Source organism: Monodelphis domestica, chromosome 3, assembly GCF_027887165.1.
Source record: "Monodelphis domestica isolate mMonDom1 chromosome 3, mMonDom1.pri, whole genome shotgun sequence".
Classification (NCBI taxonomy): Eukaryota; Metazoa; Chordata; class Mammalia; order Didelphimorphia; family Didelphidae; genus Monodelphis; species Monodelphis domestica.
This window is the reverse complement of record NC_077229.1, coordinates 266,844,670-266,869,486: the sequence shown is the minus strand read 5'-3', so window position 1 is coordinate 266,869,486 and position 24,817 is coordinate 266,844,670. Positions and strand designations below refer to the sequence as shown.

Here is a 24,817-nt window from a genome sequence, read left to right as displayed (position 1 = left end):
TCCTTGTCTGACAATCCTCCTGCCAAGGCAGAATGGTTGACAGAAATGGTTGTCAGCTAACAGCTACAATACAATATAAGATCCTGTAGAATTCATTGTCAGCAGCTTGCCCTAATGATTATCAGAAGCCTTCTGACCCAGCACCTTAGCTCGTATTGGGATAGGAGGAAGACATTTCTAGTGCTCAATCTCCTGAGCCTTCATCAAGCATAATTTTAATCCTGAACCTTTCTAGTTGTATAATGATTTACTTAGATTCATCAACATACCATTTTTCAAGCCCACAAGACATTCTAGACAGAGTAGTTAATAGAGATAATTAATGAAATCGTCACAGCAAATAAGGCAGTGTTCTGCCTCTGGACCTCTTCTAGCTCATTTATTATTTCTCTCAGTTCTATGTCTCTTCTTCCTGTAGACTGATACTCCCCATCTAAGTTACCAGGGATTCAATAATTAAAGATAAATCTAGTTAAGACATGGTAGATTTACTTTTGGGACCTCATGTGCTACATAAACACACAGACTGCCAACATGTACATACATAACCCATAGCTCCATTTCTGTGGTGGTCTCTGGTGTCATGGTAACGAGTTAAATTCCTTTTATGGCCTCACTGGTTAGGAACTACCGATAATAAAAACCAAAATACAGCTTAATAGTCACCACCTGGCTGTAGTATAGGGGGAAAAGAGAGATCTTTTTTTTTTTTTTAATGTGATCAGAAGCTTTTAAATCTGCCTTCTGTCTGGCTTCATAAAATGAAACCTGCAAAACTTAGGAACAAAATTCCTTTATCTTTTCCTCAGGTCTTGTTTTCTGGTCTATATAGATGGTTCTGGTTCTGTTGAGTCCTGATTTTAAGTTTTTTATATGCATATAATGAAATAACATTAATATTTTGTGAAAGAAAACATAAGGTCAGGGGATCAGGTGTGCAAAAGCGTACCACTCCTAAGGTGGCCATTATTGAATTCATTTATTTTTTAAGCCCTTCTAGCTCTTCTTCCTCAAATAAGAAAAAAACAACAACAAAACAAAACCCAGCAACAACACAATTCTCATAACAAAGAAGCACAATCAAGCAAAACAGACCCACACATTTGGGTAGCCCTCTTTTTTTTTTAAATCAAAGATGGAATCGAGGGTTTGACATCTTTAGTTCTTGCCAACAGGCATGAGTTGTATCTGTAGAATTTTAAGAGATGTTCCCACCTACACTACCCTCTGATGATCCTTTTTGCCCTAAGTTTGCTACTGTGATTGGAGTGGGCAGTGAGAATGAAAGGACTCAGAGAAGGTAGGGATGATGAGCTGTGGGGGAAGCAGAGTGATAGACTGAGCAGTGCTATTTTGGCACTAGCATTAATCTTGGAAGAAGGGAATTATTTGAAAAAAAATGAAAACAATTCCCAACAAAAGTTCCAGATACTGAGGTTATTTGGGCCAATAGTATATTTTATCAGCACAAGTGAGTGATGGGCTACTCAGGAGTCCAAGGGTGCTTTTAAAGTCCAAGTACATCCCAAGTAATGCATTTCTAAGTTATGTCTTCTAGTCTGGAGTCCTCTGAATTTGCCTCATCATCTTTGGTGAGGGTAGTCAGTCACCCCTGGTTTTGAATTGATCCCCACTTTGTCCCTTTGTTCCTTACCAGTGCTGCTCTGAATGGTCCTCACGGTGGTAGTTGTTCGGGGTGGAGATGAAGACCTCAGGGACACACATTCATCATCCTGGGAACAGCCCTTCTCAATCGCCCTCACGTAGCTATGGCTCCTCATGCGGAAACAGCCGGGCATAGGCAGGTCCAGGGCTTCTACTGCCTGAGATTCCAGTTCACTGAATACAGATTCACACACAGACTCAAACTGACCATTGACTTCCATCTCACTCACCTGCAGGAGAAGACAGAGTACTTTCTTTAATTTAGGAGACATGAGAGGGCACAAGCAACCATTCAAATTCTACTCCAATGCTGCTTTATGGGGAGGGACAGAACCAAGACCTCAAGACTATACATCAGAAAGCCAGCTTTAGCAGGTTCTGCCATCTGGAAAGGCTTCCAGTGTGCATTTAGTGTCCCAGAATGAGATTAGTGACAGTCAGAGGAAAGATGTTCAACAATACAGTTAGTTGTCTGCCAATTGCTGAACTTTTTTGGCTACGTCAACCCATGAAGACTGTCAACTAAGGTTCAGAGGGAATGTAGGCTGTGTTTATGGAGAGAGTACTCAAGAAATTATAGATTCTTTAAATGCTAAACTGAAAGCATGGAAGAATGAAAAAAGGAGGGGGAAGAAAAGAAAAAAGAGGAAAAAAACAAGAGAAAGGTGAGGAAAAGCCACAAGGGATATTTATTTAACTACATTTGATGCTACTATGCCATGCGCTTTTGGTAAATTCTAGGCATACAACACAACCTTAAGCATAGGGACTTTCATAAGGAAAATCATGAAAGAGAAAATTAAGTTACCCTTTTGGAAAATCAAAAGTCTTACATAGGATATACTCCTTGAAGTAGCAGTGAGGATAGAGGGTGAGGGAAATGTGGTATTGAAATGGGACCCAGAAAAGAGGTATTTTGTGTACATTATATAATAAGGGATTATTTGAATGATAAATGATAACTAAAGATCAGATCTGCCAATCTCCTCCCTTCCTCCCTTTTTCCTCCCTTCTTCCCTCCCCTTCCAGTTGATTCTTCTGTTGATCTCTCTAAATCAACTCAGGGTGAGTTTTATGGTGCCTCAAATAAAATACTCTTTCTCTTCTCTAAGATTAAGTAAGGGGTTTATTGGGGAAGAAGGGAAAGATAAGGAAATGGAGGGAAAGAGGGTTTGGGGTTTCCCTAACACTACTAGGTTGGAGGATGGTGTAATATAGTTCAGATTGGGAAAATTGGTTAACAGGTCTGGAAATTCAGTCACTATAGCACAGCAGCGAAATCAGAGAGAGCTGGACTTTTGTCCTTCTTTCTTTCTGTCCCCAAGTCAAGAAACCCTTTTTCCTTTCTGTCCCTAAGGCAAAGAGACCAAGATTTCGGTTTGTCTCCTCCTTTCTCAACACAGTCATATACATGACAAAATTTGAATCTTTGAATCTATTATGCAAATCTTAGGAAAATCTTTTAAATTCTGAATACTTCCCACATTCCACTTAAAAGGGGAAAATCAACTTCATCCTTGGAGGTCTTTAAGTAGAGGCTGGATGACTACTTCGTTGGGCATGTTACAGTAGAGATTCATTTGTGTATGGGTTGGGACTAGATTGTTGCTGAAGTTCTTTCCAATTCTCAAATTCTAGGATTCTGAGAAAAGTGAGAGGAATGTTTTCGTATCTTAAAGGAAAGATCTTGTACATGATTGGAAACCTCTCCATAGAAAGAGCCTGAACTCTCAGTGGTACTGTGATCCCAGATATCATTCTTCCTTCCCTCCACCAACAATTCCAGATCTCTTGTTTACTGGTTCCATGTTAAATTGCACAACACACACTTTGTTATCTCCAAGTGTGGGAAACACTTGAGTTGGACAAGTCACCATTTTGGGAAAAGGACTTATCTTGTGTTTGGAGACTATAGGTCTTATTAAATATAATAGTTTTTTGCACCCTGGAATAAAACCTTTCTCACTCTAGTTTCTGACAGTGTTTTTTCTGATCTCTCATTTGCTCCCTCCAGATTTCTTTCCTAGGCTTTCTTTGTGATGTCTTCTGTAATTATACAATCATAAAGTTTTTTAGCATGTGATTTCCTCTTACCCCCTTAAATTGAGGGCAAAGTAATAGTTTTACCATTTAAGTAGCTCATAATGACCTTGGGGCAGATAAAAGAAGGATACTCCCCCGGATATATTCTCTAAAGTTCTGATACTAAAAACTGTAGGAAGAAATAAAATCAACTTTTACTTGGGGAATGATGGGTGTTATATAATTTTTTTTTCACATCAGTATCTATTCCTTTTTCTTCTCTCAAGCCAACATTTCCTACTTTTGACTGACAAGAAAAAACTAGAAAATTAAGCACCAAACTAGGGCCTAGTCTGGATTGGACAACGGCCAGAAACAACTGTCCAAGTATTTAGTCCAAATAAATTCTTCTGTTTGGGTTAAAAGTTAGATTGTGTTAGTGAGCATATATATTTTGGTCATTTACAAAACAGTCTGTTTTCAGAAGCATTTTATTTCTATGAGGTATTGATGTAGTAATAAAATAATTAGTTATCCTAGGCCATTTTCTTGGCTTATAATTCCTTTGAGAAACTGGATGCTAGCATATAAAAAAAAATAAAGTGCTATTGAATGCTGCACTATTATTTCTGATAGTAAATTTATAATATTTTGAGGATGGATATAGAAGATCTCCATCATCCTAGAACCCAATTACTTATTTAATGTGCCTACTGTGTGCACAGCACAACTTTAGGCATAGAAGCTTTCACAGGGGCAATCATCCTCCCAATGATAGACAATGTCACAACTAGGAAAGAATACAATAAAACCATTTGCAAAGTCACTGGCTTGTTTAGAAAATGAATAAGATGGTGAGAATCATTTGCCATCAGGGTCCCATTTAGAATAGGTACTTTTCCTGTATTTTATTTATGGCACAAATAATTATGCTGTTGCGTTGTAGAGCCTGTCAAGGCCCAGCATCACATAGTGATACATCTTATACCATGCATTTCAACACCATCATTTCCTTGATGTCTCATTAACATGTCACCTGAGGGGAAAATACTGCTTATAGTAAGGTCAGGCACAACAGCTTATGAAATAATAGCAGTGGGTGGTGTGGCTAATGTGTCCTGGGGGAAATTGCACATTTCCCTTTGTGGGGGGAAAAAAGCAATGCTCTAAATATAGTCATGTAGTCAGAATTGAGCCATATAAATGCATAAATGTTTTTGAGTAAAATTTCCTAAAATTGCTCTGATATATTTGGAAGGTATACGAACCAGGTTTATAGGCTCTGTTTTGACAGTTCTCAGTTGCATCTGCTCATTATGTTGTACCTACTGAAAATATTCAGATGACATTAATATTTTACTCCAAATAGTGAGAAAATAAAAATAAAATACATTTAGAAATTGCCCTATATTATACTGACAGTTTGCTATAGCTTGGATGGAGATGTTGTCCATCAAGAGAATAATAGATAAGACAAAAGATCTTGGCTAATGCTAACTGCTAGACCTTAGAGAAGCTTTATTGAGTAAATGTGCAATGTCAAGATATTTTAGTTTAGCAACTTCCATCATACATGTATAAAACATGTATGTAGGCACCATATCTACTAACTCTTTCTCGATTCTTTTCCACAGTTGTTCCTGGGACTTCTCTGTTATCCTCTTAGTTTAGTCTCAATTCCTTGCTTGGGTGCTTCCATTTCAGATGAAAGGGACACAGTGAAAAAACAGTGGGGTCTCACTGAAATGAATTTGCTTTTAAAGGATTTTGTTTTCATTGCTGAGTTACTGTCAGTCAATTCCTTCCTTCCTTCCTTCCTTTTCCTTCCTTCCTTCCTTCCTTCCTTCCTTCCTTCCTTCCTTCCTTCCTTCCTTCCTTCCTTCCTTCCTTCCTTCCTTCCTTCCTTCCTTCCTTCCTTCCTTCCTTCCTTCCTTCCTTCCTTCCTTCCTTCCTTCCTTCCTTCCTTTTTTTCTGTCTCTCTTGTTCTCTGTTTCTTTGTCTCTGTTTTCCTCTCTGTCCCACTTCCTACCTCTCTCTACTTCTCCCTCTCTCCATCTCCCTTTCTCCCTTGTTTTGCCCTCACTTTAATTCTTTGTTGACCTTCAGTGATTCTAATTTCTTGCTTGATGAAAGAGAAAACTAACACAGACTTACTTCTGCATACCTAATTGTTGTTAGATCAGTTCAGTCATTGTGTAGCTAATAAATTCTACTCATTTTTCACTTGATTTATGTTCTTTACCTAGTTTAGAATTTCTTTTTTCTTTTCACTAATCCAAATTCTACCTGTCCATTAAAGCCCATATCTACCACCACAACAAAACCCTCACTGATTTTTCTCATCTATATTAATTTTGCTACTTTTTGAAGTCCAGCACACTGCTATTTGTCCTGTGCTACGGGGAGATAGTGCCTTATTTTTATTGTGTTCTATTCTGTTATCCTCTAGTAGTTTCACATACATAAGTTTTTTTTCTCCCTGATTAGCCTTATAAACATGTTGAGGACAAGGAATATTATAGATATTTCTCTTGGTTCCTAGCATGATGTATTAGTATTGACCTATAGAAGGCATTTAATAATTTCTTATCGAATTGAATTAAATTCTAGTAAACTCTTAGTTTTCTTTCTCAACATGTTAAAAATTATTCTTTTGTAAAGAGGGACTAGGTTAAGGAGAAATATGTGTTCAATTTTTGAATAGGATTTAAAATATAATTTAAACTAGTGGTAGAAATTGAAATTCCAGACCAGTAAGCAAAATTTTAAAAGAGGTCTTGCTTTATCCCTCTGCTCTAGGAGTGATCTCACAGATCTCCAACACGGTAGGGAGTTTATTTGGGAAGAAGCTGGATCTGTTCCCTGAGTCTCACCTGGCTGATTGTGCTCATGGCTCTCATGTAGCTCTCATTCCTAGAGCGGAATTTTGGTGAAGTGAGAAGTCCTGCAGGGTCCAGGCTATCCAGGCTCCTGTTGATTGAGACTTCACTCACTGCCCTCAGGTAACTGTGGCTCCGGATCTGTAGTTTTGGGGAATGTTCATTTGATATCCTGGAAAAGAACAACGGGAAAATGCTATTTGGTTATTTCCCCAAATGTCCATAAATGCAGTTTAGTAGAGAGATTATTTAGGCAACCCAGGAAAGTATGGGGACTGAAGGTACAGAGTTTCTGTGCTTTGGCTCTACCATAGCCCCACCATAGCTATTCAGGAGCAAGGCAACTCCCAGACGGTGAACAGGGTCAGGCTGTGTCAGAGGACAGATAAGGATCTGCCAGGTGTACACTTGGGGGCAATCTCCATATTAACACTCTTCCAGCAGGTGGAGGAGAGTGACACCTGGATTCCTGAAGAATTCTGCCTCGTGGCTTGGATCATGGAAATTAATCTGGAGTTTTTTTCACCCTCTAATTTCTGAGTGTTTAATTTTTCCCTGCACCTCTTTCTTTCTTTCTGTCTCTCCTCCTGGGACTGTTAAGTACCAGAAGTAGTCAAGTGGGAATGACTTTTCAGCCACCTATATGTTTCATTAGAGAGGCAGCTAAACATGCCCAGATGGATAGAATTCTGGCATTAGCATCAAGAAGACTTGAGTTCAAGTTCTGCCTCTAACACAAGTGATGTGACTATAGGCAAAAAACGGAACCCATCTCGGTGCTCTTGGCAACTGATGTCATAGATAACTTTCTGAATTGCATTGGTGGGCAGATTTCCACTTCATGTAAAGTCTACTATATCATTGAAGTCAGGTCTGGACCAAACCTCTTCACTCTTCAAATAAAAGCAAAAAGCTTCATTTCTTTGCATACAGAACTTGATAGACAAAATGCACACCCTTAACCTTTCTTTAAGATGTTGCTCCTGATATACAAATGCTGGGTTCAAATTCAACCTTAGACACTTCCTAGCTGTGTGACTGTGGGCAAGTCACAACTTCTATTGCCTAGTCTTTACTGCTGTTCTGCCTTGGAATCAATATTCATTATTGATTCTAAAATGAAAAGGTAATAGTTTAAGAAAAATCTACAACATGACACTTCAGGAAGAAAATAAAATAAAATTCTGTCTGAAAAATACCAGTCAATGCTGGGAGCTAAGATGGTAGAGTAAATGATGCTCTACTCCCTAATTCTTCCACACACACATACAGAAAATAAATCACCCCCAAACAAAGGAAAACTGGAAGAACATGTCTCATTGAGGTAAGAAGAAAGAGTACCCCAGGCAGCATAGCATCTATGAGAACCAGGAGAACTTGGAGCAGCCCAACATGCTGGGACTCCACCACAGGCAATGAAGCTGAAGAAAGGATAGGAGCCCAGGCTGAGTCCTCTGAGACAGGTATAGAAGTCAGAAAAGGCAGGAAACACCACACTTCCATGTGGCAGCAGAAGGTCAGAGGTAGAAGAATCCAGGGCAAAAGACCAGCCCAGACCAAGAAACAACAGAGGAATAGTCCACACAGCTTCCCCAGTGAGAGCCAGCAGGACCATCTCAACAGATACACCATGAGGAAAAAAAAGGCAGCCAGGCCCACTTCAAGAGAACTCAGCAAGCTTGGAGCAGTGTGCCCACTAGTCTAGGAACAGAGAAGTTACAGAGAGAAAAGGTAATGGGACGAAAAAACTAGTAAAAGAAAAAAAAACCCTGACCATAGAAAGTTATTTTAGTGACAGGAAAGACCAAAATATGAACTCAGAAGAGGACAACAATTCTAGAAAAGAAAAATGTGAAGCCTCAAAGAAAAATGTGAAAAGATGTCAGGCCCCAAAGGTACCCCAAAAGAACTTAAAAAAGAAGTTAAAAAACCAAGTAATAAAGGAATTGACAGAAAAATTGAACAGGTGGGAAAATTCACTGAATAAATCAACCCCTTAAAAACTAGAATAAGCCAAAAGAAAGGGAGGCACAAAGATATACTAAAGAAAACAATTTCCTAAGGAATAGAATAGATCAAATAAAAATGGAAGACACCCCCCCCCAAGAATATGGAAGAAAATAACTCTTTAAAGAATAATATTGGTCAAATAGAGAAGGAAACATAAAAACTCAAGGAAGAAAAAACACTTAAAATTTAGAATTAGATGAATAGAAGCTAATGTAATCATAATGCATCAGGAAACAATAAGATAAAATTTAAAAATGAAAAAAAAAACCTGGAAGAAAATCTAAAATACCTTACTGGAAAATTGACCACCTTGGAAAATAGAGCCAGGAGGGACCATCTAAGAATCATCTGAATACCTGAGAGCCAGGATCAAAACAAGAGCCTGGATACCATATTATAAGAAATCACCAGGGTAAAATAACCAGATATCTTCTAACAAGAAGGAAAAATAGAAATTTAGAAAATCTACTGATTACCTCCTGAAAGAGACCCCAAAATAAAATATCCCAGGACTATTATAGCTAAATTCTAGAACTCCCAGGCCAAGGAAAAAATACTACAAGCAGCCAGAAAAAAGAAATTCAAATATAATGGAGCCTCAGTCAGGATTAGCCAGGGACTAGAAAGGACCAGAAGGCCTGGAATATGATATTCCAAAAGGAAAGGATCTAGTATTATAATCTATAATTATATACCTAGCAAAAGTGAGAATAATCCTTCAGAGGGGGGAAAAACCATTTAAATGAAATAGAGGAATATCAGACTTTTCTGACCAAAAAACCAGAATTGAAAAGAAAATTTGGTGAGCAAATTCGACTCTCAAGAGAAGCAGAAAAAGCTAAAGTGCAATCTTAAGGATTTGATAAGGATTAATCATGTACATTCATATTTGGGAAGGTGATACTTGAAATAATTGGTTCTCTATGATACTTAAGAAAGTTAAGGTACTTAAAGCATGCAAGATACCTAAAGTACCTAAGATACGTAAGAACTCTATCACTATCAGAGCAATACATAGAAAGAAGGAAGGAAGCTAAATTGAACCCCACATCCAGAGAAAGATCTGTGGGAATAGAAACCCAGAAGAAAAACATATGATTGATCACATGGTGCAATGGGGATATGATTGGGGATGTAGACTCTAAATGATTACTCTGTTGCAAATAGTATGATATCTAAATAGGTCTTAATGAACGAAACATGTAAAACCCAGTAGAACTGCTCATTGGCTACAGGAGAAGGGGAGGGAAAGAACATGAATCATGTAACCATGGAAAATATTCTAAATTAATTAAGTAAATAAATTTAATTTAAAATAAAATAAAAGAAGAGAAAAAAGAGAACTGACTCAAAATGGGAATAAAAATCCTATACTCAGATAACTATAGAAACCTACCTTAGAGGGAAGTAGGAGGATAGGGAGAAAAAGTGGGGAATAAAAAAAGAGGGTTAACAGGGGGAGGTTGAATCATTGAATTGAATCATTGAAAACAAAACATCTGTGAACAGGGAAAGACTAAAAGGATAGAGATAGAAGAGTAAATGGAGAAAATAAGATGATAGGAAACACATAATTGGTAATCATAACTGTAAATGTGAATGGGATGAACTCACCCATAAAAACGGACAAGGAGAGCAGAGTGGATTAAAAATAAGAATCTCACTATTGCTATCTATAAGAAACACACTTAAAACAGGGAGACATACAGAATAAAAGTAAGAGGCTGGAGCAGAATCTATTATGCCTTAAAGTAAAAAAGTGTGGGGGCTAACTATCATGATCTCAAACAAAGCAAAAGTAAAAATTGATCTAATCAAAATATTAGCTAAGTCAACAAAACTGTGATTTCTGGCAGTAAAAATAGTGATAATATGAATATTAATATCCAAAAGATGATAATATACTTTTAGATTTAAAGCTGTATGGAATCTTAAAGGTCATTTGGTCCAATCTCTTAATTTTACAGAGAAGGAAACTGAGGACCAAGGTTCACAAAGTGGTAATTGTCAGATATGGGATTTGAATCCAGGGTTTGAGCCCTCGGATTCTAAAGCCAATATTTTCCCATAGTTCTACAATGACATGGCGACAATATCCAGTTTCACTTTAAGAATAATTGCAACTAAGGGACAGGTAAGTAGCCTACTGGATAGCATGCCAGGCCTGGAGATGGGATGTTCTGGGTTCAAATATGGCCTCAGAGACTTTCTAGCTATGTAACCCTGGGCAACTCATTTAAGCTTAGCCCTTTCCATTTTTCTGCCTTAGAAACAATTCTAAGACAGAAGGTAAAGGTTTTTTAAAAAAAGTAACTACAACCAAACATAAGAATTACCTTACTGTACAAGGGAAAGTTTGGTGAGATAGGCATAGTACTGATTTCTTGTGATTCTATCTTTGAAGATTAGGATATGCTCCCAGTATTCTCAACTTCTTAATAATATCAGTGTTTAGACTATAACTATGTCATATTCTAAATATTTATTTATTTAATCAATATTTTATTTTCTAAATATCAGTAGACATTGTTCAGTGGCAGCATTTGAAATCAATAGTTTTCAAGAAGTAGGGATGTCCATGAAGATATGTGATTTTTTAAAATTACATTTTTTATTTTAAATATATTTTTCCACGTTTACATATTTTATTTTCTTTCCCTCTCCTCTTCCCTCCCCACTTCCAGATCCAATAAACACTTCCACTGGGTTATACAAATATTATCACTTATGCCTATTTCCATGTTATTCATTTTTGCAATAGAGTAATCTTTTAAAACCAAAATCCCAAATCATATATTCACATAAACAAATGATAGATAAGTCATTTGTTTTTCTTCTGTGTTTTTATTCCCACAGTTTTTTCTCTTGATGTGCATAGCATTCTTTCTCATAAGTACCTTGGGATTGTCTTGTATTAGCAAAGTCCACTATATTGGATTATTCTACAATGTTTTTTCTGTGTACAATATTCTCTTGGTTCTGCTCATTTTACTCTGCAACAGTTCCTGGACGTTCTTCCAGTTCATATAGAAATCCTTCAGTTCATCATTCCTTATAGCATAGTAGTATTCCATTACCATAATATGCCACAATTTGTTCAGTCATTCCCTAATTGAGGGATATTCCCTTGTTTTCCAATTTTTTTTTTTGCTACCACAAAGAGCACGGCTAGAAATATTTTTGTACAAAAATTTTTCATGATGATCTCTTTAGGGTACAAGCCTAGTAGTGCTATGGTTGGATCAAAGGGCAGGCAGTCTGGGCATGGTGCCAAATTGCCCTCCAGAATGGTTGAATCAATTCACATCTTCACCAGCAATGCATTAGTGTCCCAATTTTGTCACACAAGGTATATGATTTTAATGAATTTTATTGTGTCATAAGAAATGACAAACAAGCTAATTACAAAAATGCCTGGAAAGACTTCTATATAGATAGATATAGATAGAGTCCAAATGCAGATTGAACTACACCATTCTTCTCTTTTTTCCTCCATATTTTTTTCTCTGGCATAAGTAATTTGTGTCTTGTTCCCGAACATAATGAACAGGGCAATATGTATTATATGACAATATATGTACAACCTATAAATTATCACCTTCCTTTCTGGGTAGAGTAGAGGGATGGGAGTAAGAAAATATGGATTGTAAGACATCAGAAATTGAATATTGAAATTTGTATTGAGATTCAGTAGTACTATCATTTGATCTGTGTTCCAAGGAGATCAGGGAAAAAAAGAAAAGAATCAATATGTTACAAAATATTTATAGCAACTTTCTTTTTGGTGGCAAAGAATTAGAAATTGAAGAGATGCCCATCAATTGGAGAATGGCTAAACAAATTGTGAAATATAATTGTGATGGAATACTACTGGACCATAAGAAACAATGATTAGATTAATTCTAAAAAAATGGAGCTACTCAGGATAATGAACAGTGAACTGAGTAGAACTAAGAGAATATCATACACAGATACAGAATTGATACTGGAAGAGTAAATTTGGAATGCCACCTCCAGAGAATAAACTGAAAGATAGTAACATGAAAGATTTAATTTGTACGAGCATATATGTCTCCTGGATGATACCTTTAATGATGTGGAGAGGGTAGGGAGGGGTTGGGACACTTGTGGATAAATTCTATTAATATATAAATAAATTAAAAAGTTGTATCAACATGTAATCTGGAAAAAATAAAAAAGGAGTTATTTGATATAAACATATTCCTTAGCAGGCCAACCAAGATAATAATAGACATTATAAAATGTCGAAAGTAAGCCTTTGAAAAAATTGGAAAATGAGGGGATGCCCTCCAATTGGGGAATGGCTGAACAAGTTGTGGTATATGTTGGTGATGGAATACTATTGTGCTCAAAGGAATAATAAAGTAGAGGAATTCCATGAAGACTGGAACAACCTCCAGGAAGTGATGCAGAGCGAAAGGAACAGAACCAGGAAACCATTGTATACAGAGACTGATACACTGTGGTACAATCGAACGTAATAGACTTCTCTACTAGCATTAGTGCAATGACTCAGGACAATTCTGAGGGACTTATGAGAAAAAAGAGCACTGTCCACATCCAGAGGAAGAACTGTGGGAGTAGAAACACAGAAGAAAAACATTTCCTTTCTCATATGGTTCATATGATTGGGTACATACACTCTAAACGATCATTCTATTGCAAATATTAATAATGTGGAAATAGGTCTTGATCAATTACATATGTAAAACCCAGTGGAATTGCTCATTGGCTCTGGGAGGGAGGAATGAGAAGGGGAGGGAAAGAATATGAATCATGTAACCATGGAAAAATATTCCAAATTAATTAAATGAATCATTTTTTAAAAAGTAAGCCTTTGCCTGACCTTACTGGCACATCAGAAGGCCTGGATGGTATAAAATTTCCTCCTAATTTGTTCAAGTTGCTTCCAAGTAAGAAAAAAATGTCTCTCAAGTCACACAGGCATTTTTCATTTATTAGTTAGGAATCTTGTTGTAAGCGAGATTTTGTTAGTTTGTGAGTGGCTATCCTAATATCCTCACCACCCTTGGAAAAAAGTCAAACTAAACTCAACCAGATAAAATTATAGACCTGCTGGTATTTTTATATTAAGCAAGAGCTCAATTTTGGAAAAATGGGCATCTTTCCAGTAGTGGCACTTTGTAGTGCCACTCAAGGCTACCTTGTCAATAGACATGAGATTTAGGTGATTAAAGTTTCTTCAGCTGTTTTGCCATTTGACCCAGAACTGTGAGAGTGCCATCATAAGTGATGAGGCTCTTCTGTGTGGGCATGGGGCCAGCAGTGACTGAGACCATCATTTCATAAATGGTGTGTATTAAAGTAGCAGAAATGAAAGTCACAACACTTTAGAGAATGAGCTGTGACCTTCTGATGGCTGCTGCCTTGAAGTGTTGTTATAACTGTCTTTTGCTGTGGCTAACCAGTTAGGCAATGAAGTTTAACCCCAGAATTTCCAACAGAGAAAGAGTTTGGGAGGGATTCAATCCTCTCTCTTTTTAAAATCTCTTACTTTTTGTTTTAGTAACAAAAGGCAAGGGCTAGGCAAATAGAATTAAATAATTTGCTGAGTTCACATTTGAACACAGGTCTTCCTGATTCCTGATCTGGAACTCAGTTCTCTGTATAACCTAGCTTCCCCTTGAATCCCTTTCTTTAGAGTGCCATCTCTTTCAAAAAGAGGTTTGCTTAAAAAAACCCCAACACTTTAAGGCAGGTAGGTGGCTCAGTGAGAGCCAGACCTAGAGATAGGAGGTTCTGGGTTCAAATGTGACCTCAGATGCTTCCTAGCTGTGTGACCCTGGGCAAGATGTTTAACTCAAACTTCTCAGCCTTTACCACTCTTCTGCCTTGGAGCCAATACACAGTATTATTGATTCAAAGGTAAAAGATATGTTTTTTTTTTAATTAACACTTTACCTAACATTTTATTTTATTTTTTTTACCTAATATTTTTAAAAAATCCCCCCCTTTTTTTTTGCCCATTTAAAAATGATACTGAGGAGGCAGAGAAGTGGCTCAGTGGATTGAGAGCCAGGCCCAGAGATGGGAGGTCCTGGATTCAAATCTGACCTCAGATACTTCCCAGCTGTATGACCCTGGGTAAGTCACTTAACCCCCATCACCTAGCCCTTACTACTCTTCTGCCTTAGAACCAATACACAGTATTAATTCTAAGATGGAAGATAAGGGTTTTTAAAAATAAAATAAAATAAAAATGATACTGAACATATCTTTTCCCCCCTCTTTGTTTTCTTTTTCATTATGGAAAAAATGCTTTTATTGCTTTTGAGGAAAGGGAAGTAAAAAGTTTAAAAACTTAAAATTACTTCTGTGATTGTGCTAGCATGAAAACTTTCTGTGTGTGTGCACACATATTTTTACAAGACCACAAGGTCTTTTCACATTGCCTCCTTTAGTATTTATCTTGGACCCCCAGGCCAATAGGATACTCAGAAGGCTATTAGAATATGGAGGACTTCCCCATGAGCCTCACTTGCTCTTACCAGATTTTGGAAGACATAAAATTTAATGTGGGAAATTTGGAGAGGCATTGAAAGGCTTTGGTCTTAACCAAAGCCTTTTACAAAAATGTGCTCATGCTCTCTCTCTCTCTCTCTCTCTCTCTCTCTCTCTCTCTCTCTCTCTCTCTCTCATAAGCAATCATGATTTAAATTGAATAGGAATACATAGGCTTTATGTTTTTTTTCATGGAAAAGGATTGGAGAATGTGTATTTGGCTGATTTATTGGGTCAGGGGAGAAAAGCATGATTTCTTTTTTTCTTTCTCTGTCTTTTTAGAAAAAAAGTTTTTATTATTAAAAATACTAGGACCAGCGTTTTTCTATACTTTTATTTGTTCTTGTGAGATTAGATTGTGCTCTTTTCCCAGTCACCTAGTGTGTAATTTATTCATAGCTTGATTCTCTGGATCGTCCAAAGGCAAAACTTTCATGAAGTGAGTAACTTTTGTTCTTTTATTAGGAATGAAATGAGGTCCCTTTCTCTTGGACTGGTTCCATCAGAACAAGGCTTCCCAATGACTGGCAGCACAAAGCTGGGAAGATTATTCTATGGCAGCCCTTGCCATGTCAAAACTTCTTCAGATTGGAGCATCATTCACTGTAAGTGCAGAAACAATTGCCCTTCTATAGTGAAGAAAAACATTCTTTGAAGATTACAACTAATTTAGCAGCATAACCCTGCTGGTATTTATTCTAGCTGAATCTTTTGATTTTTAGCTGGAGCCTCAACTTTGTGAAGAATATATTTATTCATTTTTTCCAGGTCAAAAATGAGTTCCCTGAGGGCAGGATTCTATCTTAAATTAAATTAAACTAACAAAGGGGCAGCCAGGTGACACAGTGTATATATAGAACACCATGCCTGGAGTTGGGAAGATGTGGGTTCAAATTTGGCCTCAGACACTTTCTAGCAAGTCACTTAAACCTGTTTGCCTAGCCCTTGTCCTGTAAAGTTGTTACTAAGGCAGAAAGTGAGAGTTAAAAAAATTCAATTAACATTTATTGAGTAGTCACTATGTGCTAAGGAATAGCATAATAGATTTTGGGGGACCTAATCAAAAATAAAACCATCATCGCCTTCAAAAAGCTTCAAAAAAGCTTCTCAGGGAATGGAATATGCAGGAAGGTAGTGAGGGGAGAATTCAAATGGAGGAGGGAATGGGGGCCAACAACTAGGAAGATAAAGGAAGGACCTAAGGAGGGGGAAGCCCTTGAGTTGAACCTTGAAGGAAGAGAAGGATTCTAAAAGGAGAAGGTAAAGAGGGACTAGTTGCAGGAATGGAGAGTTTCTGCTTATACAAACTTACAGGGTTAGAAGATAGAGCAATGAGTTTGGGAATAGGTAGTCGTTTCCCTTTCGAATTTCTAATACTTAATACAATACTTTATACAAGGTTGATGCTTGAGAAATGTTTGTTGATTTAGTATTATTATAATATGTAACAATATATAACACATTATAATATATTATATTAACAATGTGTTAATGTTTTATATTATAAGTAGCATATCAATAATTTATAATGTATTATTATATTGCTATTATTTAGTTTATTCATGAGTCCCAAATCATATAGGGGGCAAGAGCAATGGTCCTTAAGCCAGAGAACTAGTGTTCAAATCCTGCCTCTATCAATTATTGCCTATGTGACCTTGAACAAATCACTTAATCTTTCTGGGTCTCAGTTTCCCTAACTGTAAAATGAAGGACAAGACTAAATAGATTTTAAGTTCTCTTCCTTCTTAAAATATTATCAAAATATTTAGGGCAGTTAGGTGGCACAATGGCTAGAGCACTGGGAGTTCAAATCCAGCCTCAGACACTTAGAAACTGTGTGACCTTGGGCAAATCACTTAACCCCATTTGCCTCAGTTCTTCATTTGTAAAATGAGCTGTAGAAGGAAATGGTAAAACATTCCAGTATCAAGGAAGATGGATACAGAGCTATAAGTAAGTGTGGAATGAACAGACAGAGCTTTGATTTTGGGAACTGAAATTTGGAGAGTACAATTGTGTTAATGATTTTAGAAGACTAGTTTTTATTGTTTCTTTTGTTTTTATTATAATAGTGTTTATTGTTCAGTCATTTCAGTCCTTTCTGAGTCTTCATGACCTCATTTCGAGTTTTCTTGGAAAAGAGACTAGACTGATTTACCATTTCATTCTCCATCTCATTTTATAGATGAAGAAACTGAGGCAGACAGGGTTAATATCAGGGTTACATAGCTGGTGTCCTGCTGAGGGTTATCAATGCCACGCTGGCTGACACGGTCACACATGGATACCAGAGTTACAATGACCTTCTGGAAAGATGGAGACACCCACTCAGCCCCACCTCTGTGTGACTTCTCCCACTAACTTCCCTAATTAATGAAATTGTTATGATTATCGTTCTCTCCCTAACTTCAGGAAAAATAATATGAGCATAATACTCAGAGGATTAACAAACATATCCCATGTTTAATCCCCCTAGAATACCACCCCAAAGATCCACTCTGAAGATCTTATTCACAGAATTAAAACCTAAAGAATTTCTTGTACCTACTACTCCCCCCTCTTCTCTCTCTCTCTCTCTCTCTCTCTCTCTCTCTCTCTCTCTCTCTCTGTCTCTCTGTCTCTCTGTCTCTCTGTCTCTCTGTCTCTCTGTCTCTCTGTCTCTCTGTCTCTCTCTCTCTCTCTGTCTCTCTCTCTCTCTCTCTCTCTCTCTCTCTCTCTCTCTCTCTCTCTCTCTCTCTCTCTCTCTCTCTCTCTTTCTGTCTCTGTTCTCTCTCTCAGGATCTAGCAGGATCAAATCCAGGTTCTCCACCCCCCATTACAAACTAGAGACAACAGGTACATTAATCACCCCTTAGGCACAGCCTGGTCACACTTGACCGACTTGTTTTGTTTATTGAAACCCAGCAACATTTCTAAGTAACACGGAAAAATGAAACTTGGAAGTTAGGAAAATACCTGAATCTGGGTTGTATTAAATTTGCCCTTTAACCCTGCACCTAGCAGCAAATGTTTTTGTTACTCATCTCCTAAGTAATTCTGATTATGAAAGCTGATTAAAAGCAACAATGATTCTCCTAGCTGGTCATCCCATAGGTCAGTGGGAACTGACCCCTTGATTACCCTGCCTGTTTCATTTATTTTTAGCAAGTTTTATTTTTGTTGTAGCAACATGGGATGCAAGATGATCATAGAATGTTAAACAATTTGTTAAAAGTTAATGTGTGACACATCCAATTACCTGTGAGAAATCATGCATGTTGAAAAATGACTGTGTACCAGAGAAATATGTAACCACTGAGGTATAAATAAAGATGAACCCTGTGCCTTGTGGAGCAGCTTCTTGCCACACCTGGGCAACAGGTCAGAAACATCTGTGAATTTTAAAAGTCTCCATCTTGGTATAGCACCCAAAAATTGTGCACACCCACACTACACGGGCATGCGCTAGTCAATGACAAATCAGAAATAACTAACTGCCCACCTGGGCTGTCCTAAGCCAAGCTAGAGCCAACCATTGGCACTTGTGAGACACAGGAAGTGAGGTAGGGAACAGCCTCTGGAATTCGCTCACTTCCTGTGGAGAGAGCTAGAGGCGAGTTGGTGTTAGGACCTTGGACAGGGAGGACGCCCGCAGACAGCTTTCCTTCAGATCGGTCATGCGAATTAAGGACTGATTCTTTCCACCTTGGCCCTTTGGGCCTAAACTCCCTCTGCCTTGGTCAGAGGTTGAGTAGCCCCCTTCCCTTTTCTCTTCTCTCCTTCTCTCCCTCTCCTTTTCCCTACTCCCAGTGTGATTAAACCTCCATAAACTTCATTCTGACTTGAGTGTTTCATTTTAGGAATTTCATAAGTAAATTCCTTGGCGGCCATTGTTCAATATTACATCAATCTTCAAAGCTAAATTTTCACCATTACACATCCAAGCTGTCTCCTGCTCCTCGTCTTTTGCCCAAGTCACCACACCTACTCAGGACAATCCTTCCACTTCGAGAAACTGCTGGCCGGCTCTCAAAAGTGTCCCAGGCTAGATTTGACTTCCAGGCCTCACACTCTAATCGAGTCACCTAGTTGTTGAATGTTTACAGTACATGTACTCCAACAGCTGTTCGAAACACCCAAGTTTAGCATGAGTCTAGCAAAAATAGTGAGTTAGAGTCAGAAGACACCAGATGGTACACCTTGTTCACAATAGAAATATATGAGCCACTATAGTAACTAATTCCTCTTCCTGCTCAGTAAATGTCTTAATTACTTGAATTATTTTCACATCCTGAATTATGAAGTTGATTTGAGAGTAGTTTCCTTCTTCTAGCTTTGAATACCAAAACAGCTGGTTAGACTTTGGTTAGGATTAGAATACAGTTCTCTTATTGTGTAGTCCTTTGGTCATTCTTTCGCACATGGCATTTTATGATGTGCTACATCAGTTCCCTAAGTCTCTGTTACTGAGAGACTTTTTGATGGCAAGAAGTTTTATTACTTTTTTCTTGGTAGTATATATTACATAGAATAGCTCATGCATTTAAAACTGATAATAATAAACTTATTTGGCCACTACTTCTCTGACAATGCTAATCTTCCTCCCTCCCTCTCTTCCTTCCTTCCTTCCTTCCTTCCTTCCTTCCTTCCTTCCTTCCTTCCTTCCTTCCTTCCTTCCTTCCTTCCTTCCTTCCTTCCTTCCTTCCTTCCTTCCCTCCCTCCCTCCCCCTTCTGTCTTAGTATCAATTAAAAAAATAACCCTTACCTTTTGTCTTATAATCAACACTAAGATAGTGTGGTAAGGTTAGGCAATGGGGGTTAAATGACTTGCCTAGGGTCACACCGCTATGAAGAAACGAGGGCCATATTTGAACCCATGTCCTTCTGCCTCTAGGTCTGGCACTTAATTTGCTGTGCTGCCTAGTTGCTCCACTAATAATTTTCAGCCAACAGATATTTACTAATACTTGACATGTACAAAGTACTAGGCTAGTTCTAGTAGCTTAAGATGATCACTTTTGATTATAAGGATTTTGCCTATTCCGAAGATTTAAAGAAAAAGTGAAAGAAAATACTAGACAATATGAACACTTCAGTGGCATAAAAGGCATGTTTAGTCAGTGTAGGTAGCAGATACAAAGCTGGCCTCAGGGACAAAGGCCTGGCTTCAAGTTCTGCCTCTGATATGTCCCGCTCAGTGACTTACCTCTCTAGTACTCCAGGCTGTTCTCTGGGGCTATGAGTCCCAGAGACGGTATATTGTCAGAGGAAGTTGTTCAAGTACCAAGTCTTCCCTTTGTGCCACTGAAATCACTGGTGCAATTACTATCCCTATCGACTGCCAAAAACAAAATAAAAGCAAAGCAAAAAAGCACTCATCATCCTGCATCTCCTTGAATATTTCCAGAGACAGAGTCTCTACCTCATAAAGCAACTAGTTTTTTTCTGGCCATCCCTAATGGTTACCAGGTTCCACTTTAAAGCAGATCTATATTTATATAAAGATTTATATAAAGGTTAAGTACATTTCTCAACAGTGCCCTGGCATTCTGGGTAGACCTAGTTTCTTTGGGTACCTCAACCTGTATTATTGTTTTTTAAACAGAAAAAGGTTTTAATTATACAGTGGAAAAATAGTAAAAACAGACAAAAAATACAAACGAAAAAACATGCCTATAAGCTTCTACCACTTCCCACTAAGATCTATTCAGTCCTGCTCTCTCACTCTTCTCTGGACCTACATAGTCCACATGCCTCCCAGTACAACGAAGGGAAGTTCATCAATCTGTACTCTTAATAGATCATGAGATTGGATGGAATTTGTTTCCCTTTGGGCACTTATGGAGGAACTAATAGGTTCCTATATCATTTCAGCTTGATTGGCAGAGCTTTATTTTTCTAATTTAAAAAATATATTTTATGGACATAATTTCTTTAATATCAATCCCTTCTAGATTAAATCTTCTTTCAAACAAATAAAAATAATGAAGTAAAAACACCTGCTACAGAAATGTTATCTGACAGTGTATATAATATTGTGTCCTGGTAGTTCTTCTCCTTGTTATCATGGCTTTCTTGAACTTTGGGCAAGGGGGAGTTAGTGTACAACATGTGAATATACAACAGTCACATAATAGAATTAAAAAAAAAACCCTTATTGATTCCATCTTGGAATCAATACTGTGAATTGGTTCCAAGGCAGAAGAATGGTAAGGGCTAGACATTGGGGGTCAAGTGACTTGCCCAGGGTCACACAGCTAGGAAGTGTCATAGGTCACATTTGAACCCAGGACTTCCCGCCTCTGAGCCTGGCTCGCAATCCACGGAGCTATCCATCTGCCCCCACATAATAGAATTATTTTTAAAATTAATTTATTTAGTCAATTTCATAATAGAATTCTTAACAAGACCCACTGTGGACATTTTTGTGAGAGGATCCTGAGCATCAAATGTCAGAAATTTGAGTGGATATAAAAGTCAATGTTTGTGAACCATTGAACAGGATTGAACCTCAGGTTCTCCTTTATGTTGTTATTCAGCCTTTTCCCAGTGTGTCTGACTCTGTGACCCCATTTTGAGGTTTTCTTGGCAAAGATACTAGAGTGATTTACAATTTCCTTCTCCAACTCAATAAAAAAATGACCTCCCCTTAAAACCCTTCTCGTCCATCTTAGAATCAATATTATGTATTGACAAGGGCTAGGTATTGGGGTTAAGTGACTTGCCCTGGGTCACACAGCTAGGAAGCATCTGAGGTGAGATTTAAAACCAGGCTCTCCTGTCTCCAGACCTGCCTCTTTATCTACTGAACCACCTAGCTGCCCCTTCTTCAGTTTATTTTACAAATGAGGAAACTGAGGCAAGTAGGGTTAAGTGACTGGCTCAGGGTCCCATAGTTAGTAAGTGTCTGAGGTCAGGTTTGAACTCGGGAAGGTGAGTCTTTACTCCTGGCCTGATACTCTATCTATTGAGTCACTTAGCTGCCCAAAGTATCTCATAAACTCCTGAAATATTAGAGTTGGAAAAACTCTCAGAGATCATCTAGTCCTAATCAAGTTTTACTTTCTCCTTCCAACTCTAGGACTTTTATTTCTGAATATCATCCCAATGGAGCAGTGAATGTGGAGGTACTTTGAGAGCTGGAACATGCTATAAAAATGTAATGACATTATTTTACAAGTACATGCATGTGTTTTTACTAAGTGATGCTGGCTATCTCCTTCGGTTTAATTGCTTGCACCTCTTGGTCTCCACTTCCTTTTAAAGAGCTCAGGGACAAATATATTTTGCTTTTGATCATCATTGTCTTTTAAAGCAAACAAGATGTTAATTATGTGGGTTTCCTCTGAACACCTGTGAGCTCTTCAATTTAATTGGGTCACAGCATATGATAATTGTATAGATGAAAAGAGCCAATTGAGAGAGTCTCAAGCAACGACTTGGGTCTGTGTCACCTTTTCCCTCCCTCCAGTGGAGTGGACTCCAGAGAGAAAATGCTACATCAGGTCCATCTGGCTTTTATCTATGGATTTGGGTACTTCCAGAGAAAGGACAGTTTGACAAATAAACATGTGTAATAGGCATCTAGGCACCATAGAGTAATTGAAGTTACCACAGCTACTGGTGTTACTCCCATGTGGACAAGGGTGTCTCTAGCATCCCTGTTTCTGCCATGAGCACAACTGAATCTGCTCTTTCTGGTTAATATGTGCTCCTGTCAAGATGTCAAATTGATTCATAAGATTTTAGATCTGGAAAGAAATTTAGAGGTTATCTAATTCATGTTTTCAACCTGCTGTGTTTCCTCTACAGTATCATTTACAGATGGTCAACTAGACTCTGCTATCACAGTGCCAGTGACAAGAGGCTCGCTACTTAACATGGTAATCCATTTTGCTTTTGAACAGCTCTAAGCATTAATATAATATATAAGAAATTCTTCCTTATATTGGTTAAAATAATGTTCCCCTTAATTTACACCCATTGATCCTAATTCTAGAGCTAAACAAAAGTTAAATCTCCTCTTTACCTGTTGTTGTTCAGCCATAGCTCTGACTTTTATAGACATTTGACAGCAAGGTGATGCCTCTCTCTCTCTCTCTCCCCCCCCCCCCTCTGTCTGTCTGTCTCTGTCTCTGTCTGTCTGTCTCTTTTAAGTATGCTGTCTATATTTTCCATCCTTTCAAATACTGGAAGCCAGATATGTCCAAACCACTTCTCTTTTCTAAGGTCAGTACCCTTGATTTTGCCAGTCCTTCCTTATATGACAAGATTTCTAAATTCATTGATATCCTATTTGCCTTCTTTTGGATATGCTACAATTTACTAAAGTTTCTTGTTATGATAATGAGAACTAAAAAATGTTTTGATGAGTACAATGAGTATATTCCTTATGATCTGACTTCTGACCTTATCATTCCACCAAACTGCTTTCTCCAGAGTTGCCAAACGTCTCTTAATGGCCAAATCTAAAGGCCTTCCCCTCTGTCTTTAAAAAACATTAAAAAATCTAATTTTATTTAATTAATTTAGAATATTTTTCTATGGTTTCAAGATTCATGTTCTTTCCCTCTCCTCCCCCAAACCCCTCCCATAGCTGACACACAATTCCACTGGATTTTATATGTGTCATTGAATAAGACCCATTTCCATATTATTGATAATAATTGCACTAGGGTGATTAGAGTCTACATCCCCAAACACATTCCCATCAACCCATGTGATCAAGCAGTTGTTTTTCTTCTGTGTTTCTACTCCCACAGTGTTTCCTCTGAATGTGGATAGTGTTCTTTCTCATAGATTCCTCAAGTTGTTCAGGGTCACTGCATTGCCACTAATGGAAAAGTCCATTACATTCTATTGTACCACAGTGTATCAGTCTCTGTGTACATTGTTCTCCTGGTTCTGCTCCTCTCACTCTGCATCAATTCCTGGAGGTTGTTCCAGTTCCTATGGAATTCCTCCACTTTATTATTCCTTTGAGCGCAATAGTATTCCATCACCATCATATACCACAATTTGCTCAGCCATTCCCAAATTGAAGGGCATCCCCTCATTTTCCAGTTTTTTGCCACCACAAAGAGCGTAGCTATGAATATTATTTTACATGTATTTTTCCTTATTATCTCTTTGGGGTACAAACCCAGCAGTGCTATGGCTGGATCAAAGGGCAGACAGTCTTTTATCGCCCTTTGGGCATAGTTCCAAATTACCCTCCAGAATGTTTGGATAAATTCACAACTCCACCAGCAAAGCATTAATGTCCCAACTTTGCCACATGCCCTCCAGCATTCATTACTTTCTAAAGACTTTTTAAAACTCTCATTTTTTTGACTTCTCTGCAGCCTTGTGACATTGTTGATTGCTCTTTCCTTCTCGCTACTCTCTTAACTCTAGGTTTTCAGGACCTAGAGTGTCTCCTGGTTTTCCTCCTACCTATGTGACTGCTCATTCTCTCTCTCTTTTGTTGTGTCCTCCTCCAGATCACACCCTCTAATTTAGGTGTCCTTTGGGGGGTTCTGATCTTTTCCTTCTTGACTATTTTCCTTGATGGTATCATCAGCTCCCATGGACTTAAATACCATTTCTATGTTAATGATTCCAAAATCTTCTTATCCTGCTCCAACTTCTCTTCTGACTCCTAATCTCCCAGCTCCAGCTGCCTTTCAGACATCTCAAACTGGATATCCACTATTAAACTCAACACATCCAAAACC

The 24,817-nt window shown here is 37.9% G+C and overlaps 1 protein-coding gene and 1 long non-coding RNA gene across 10 annotated transcripts in view; one reads left to right on the top strand and one right to left on the bottom strand.

Annotated features, from left to right (window-relative positions):
- The window catches only part of DLGAP1 (DLG associated protein 1), a 1,166,486-nt gene that overhangs the window by 237,388 nt on the left and 904,281 nt on the right, over nucleotides 1-24,817 (bottom strand). For all 9 annotated transcript variants that reach the window (XM_001364232.4, XM_007487658.3, XM_056820788.1 and 6 more), the window contains 2 exons: nucleotides 6,561-6,738; nucleotides 1,655-1,895 (listed from right to left, as the gene is read on the bottom strand). In XM_001364232.4, coding sequence (XP_001364269.1) covers nucleotides 1,655-1,895; nucleotides 6,561-6,738 — 419 coding nt within the window. The remainder of the gene's footprint in view (nucleotides 1-1,654; nucleotides 1,896-6,560; nucleotides 6,739-24,817) is intronic.
- The window catches only part of LOC103092891 (uncharacterized), a 60,438-nt gene continuing 42,177 nt past the window's right edge, over nucleotides 6,557-24,817 (top strand). The window contains exons 1-4 of the long non-coding RNA XR_008917188.1: nucleotides 6,557-6,689; nucleotides 15,585-15,724; nucleotides 22,183-22,260; nucleotides 22,914-22,984. This is a non-coding gene — a long non-coding RNA (uncharacterized LOC103092891). The remainder of the gene's footprint in view (nucleotides 6,690-15,584; nucleotides 15,725-22,182; nucleotides 22,261-22,913; nucleotides 22,985-24,817) is intronic.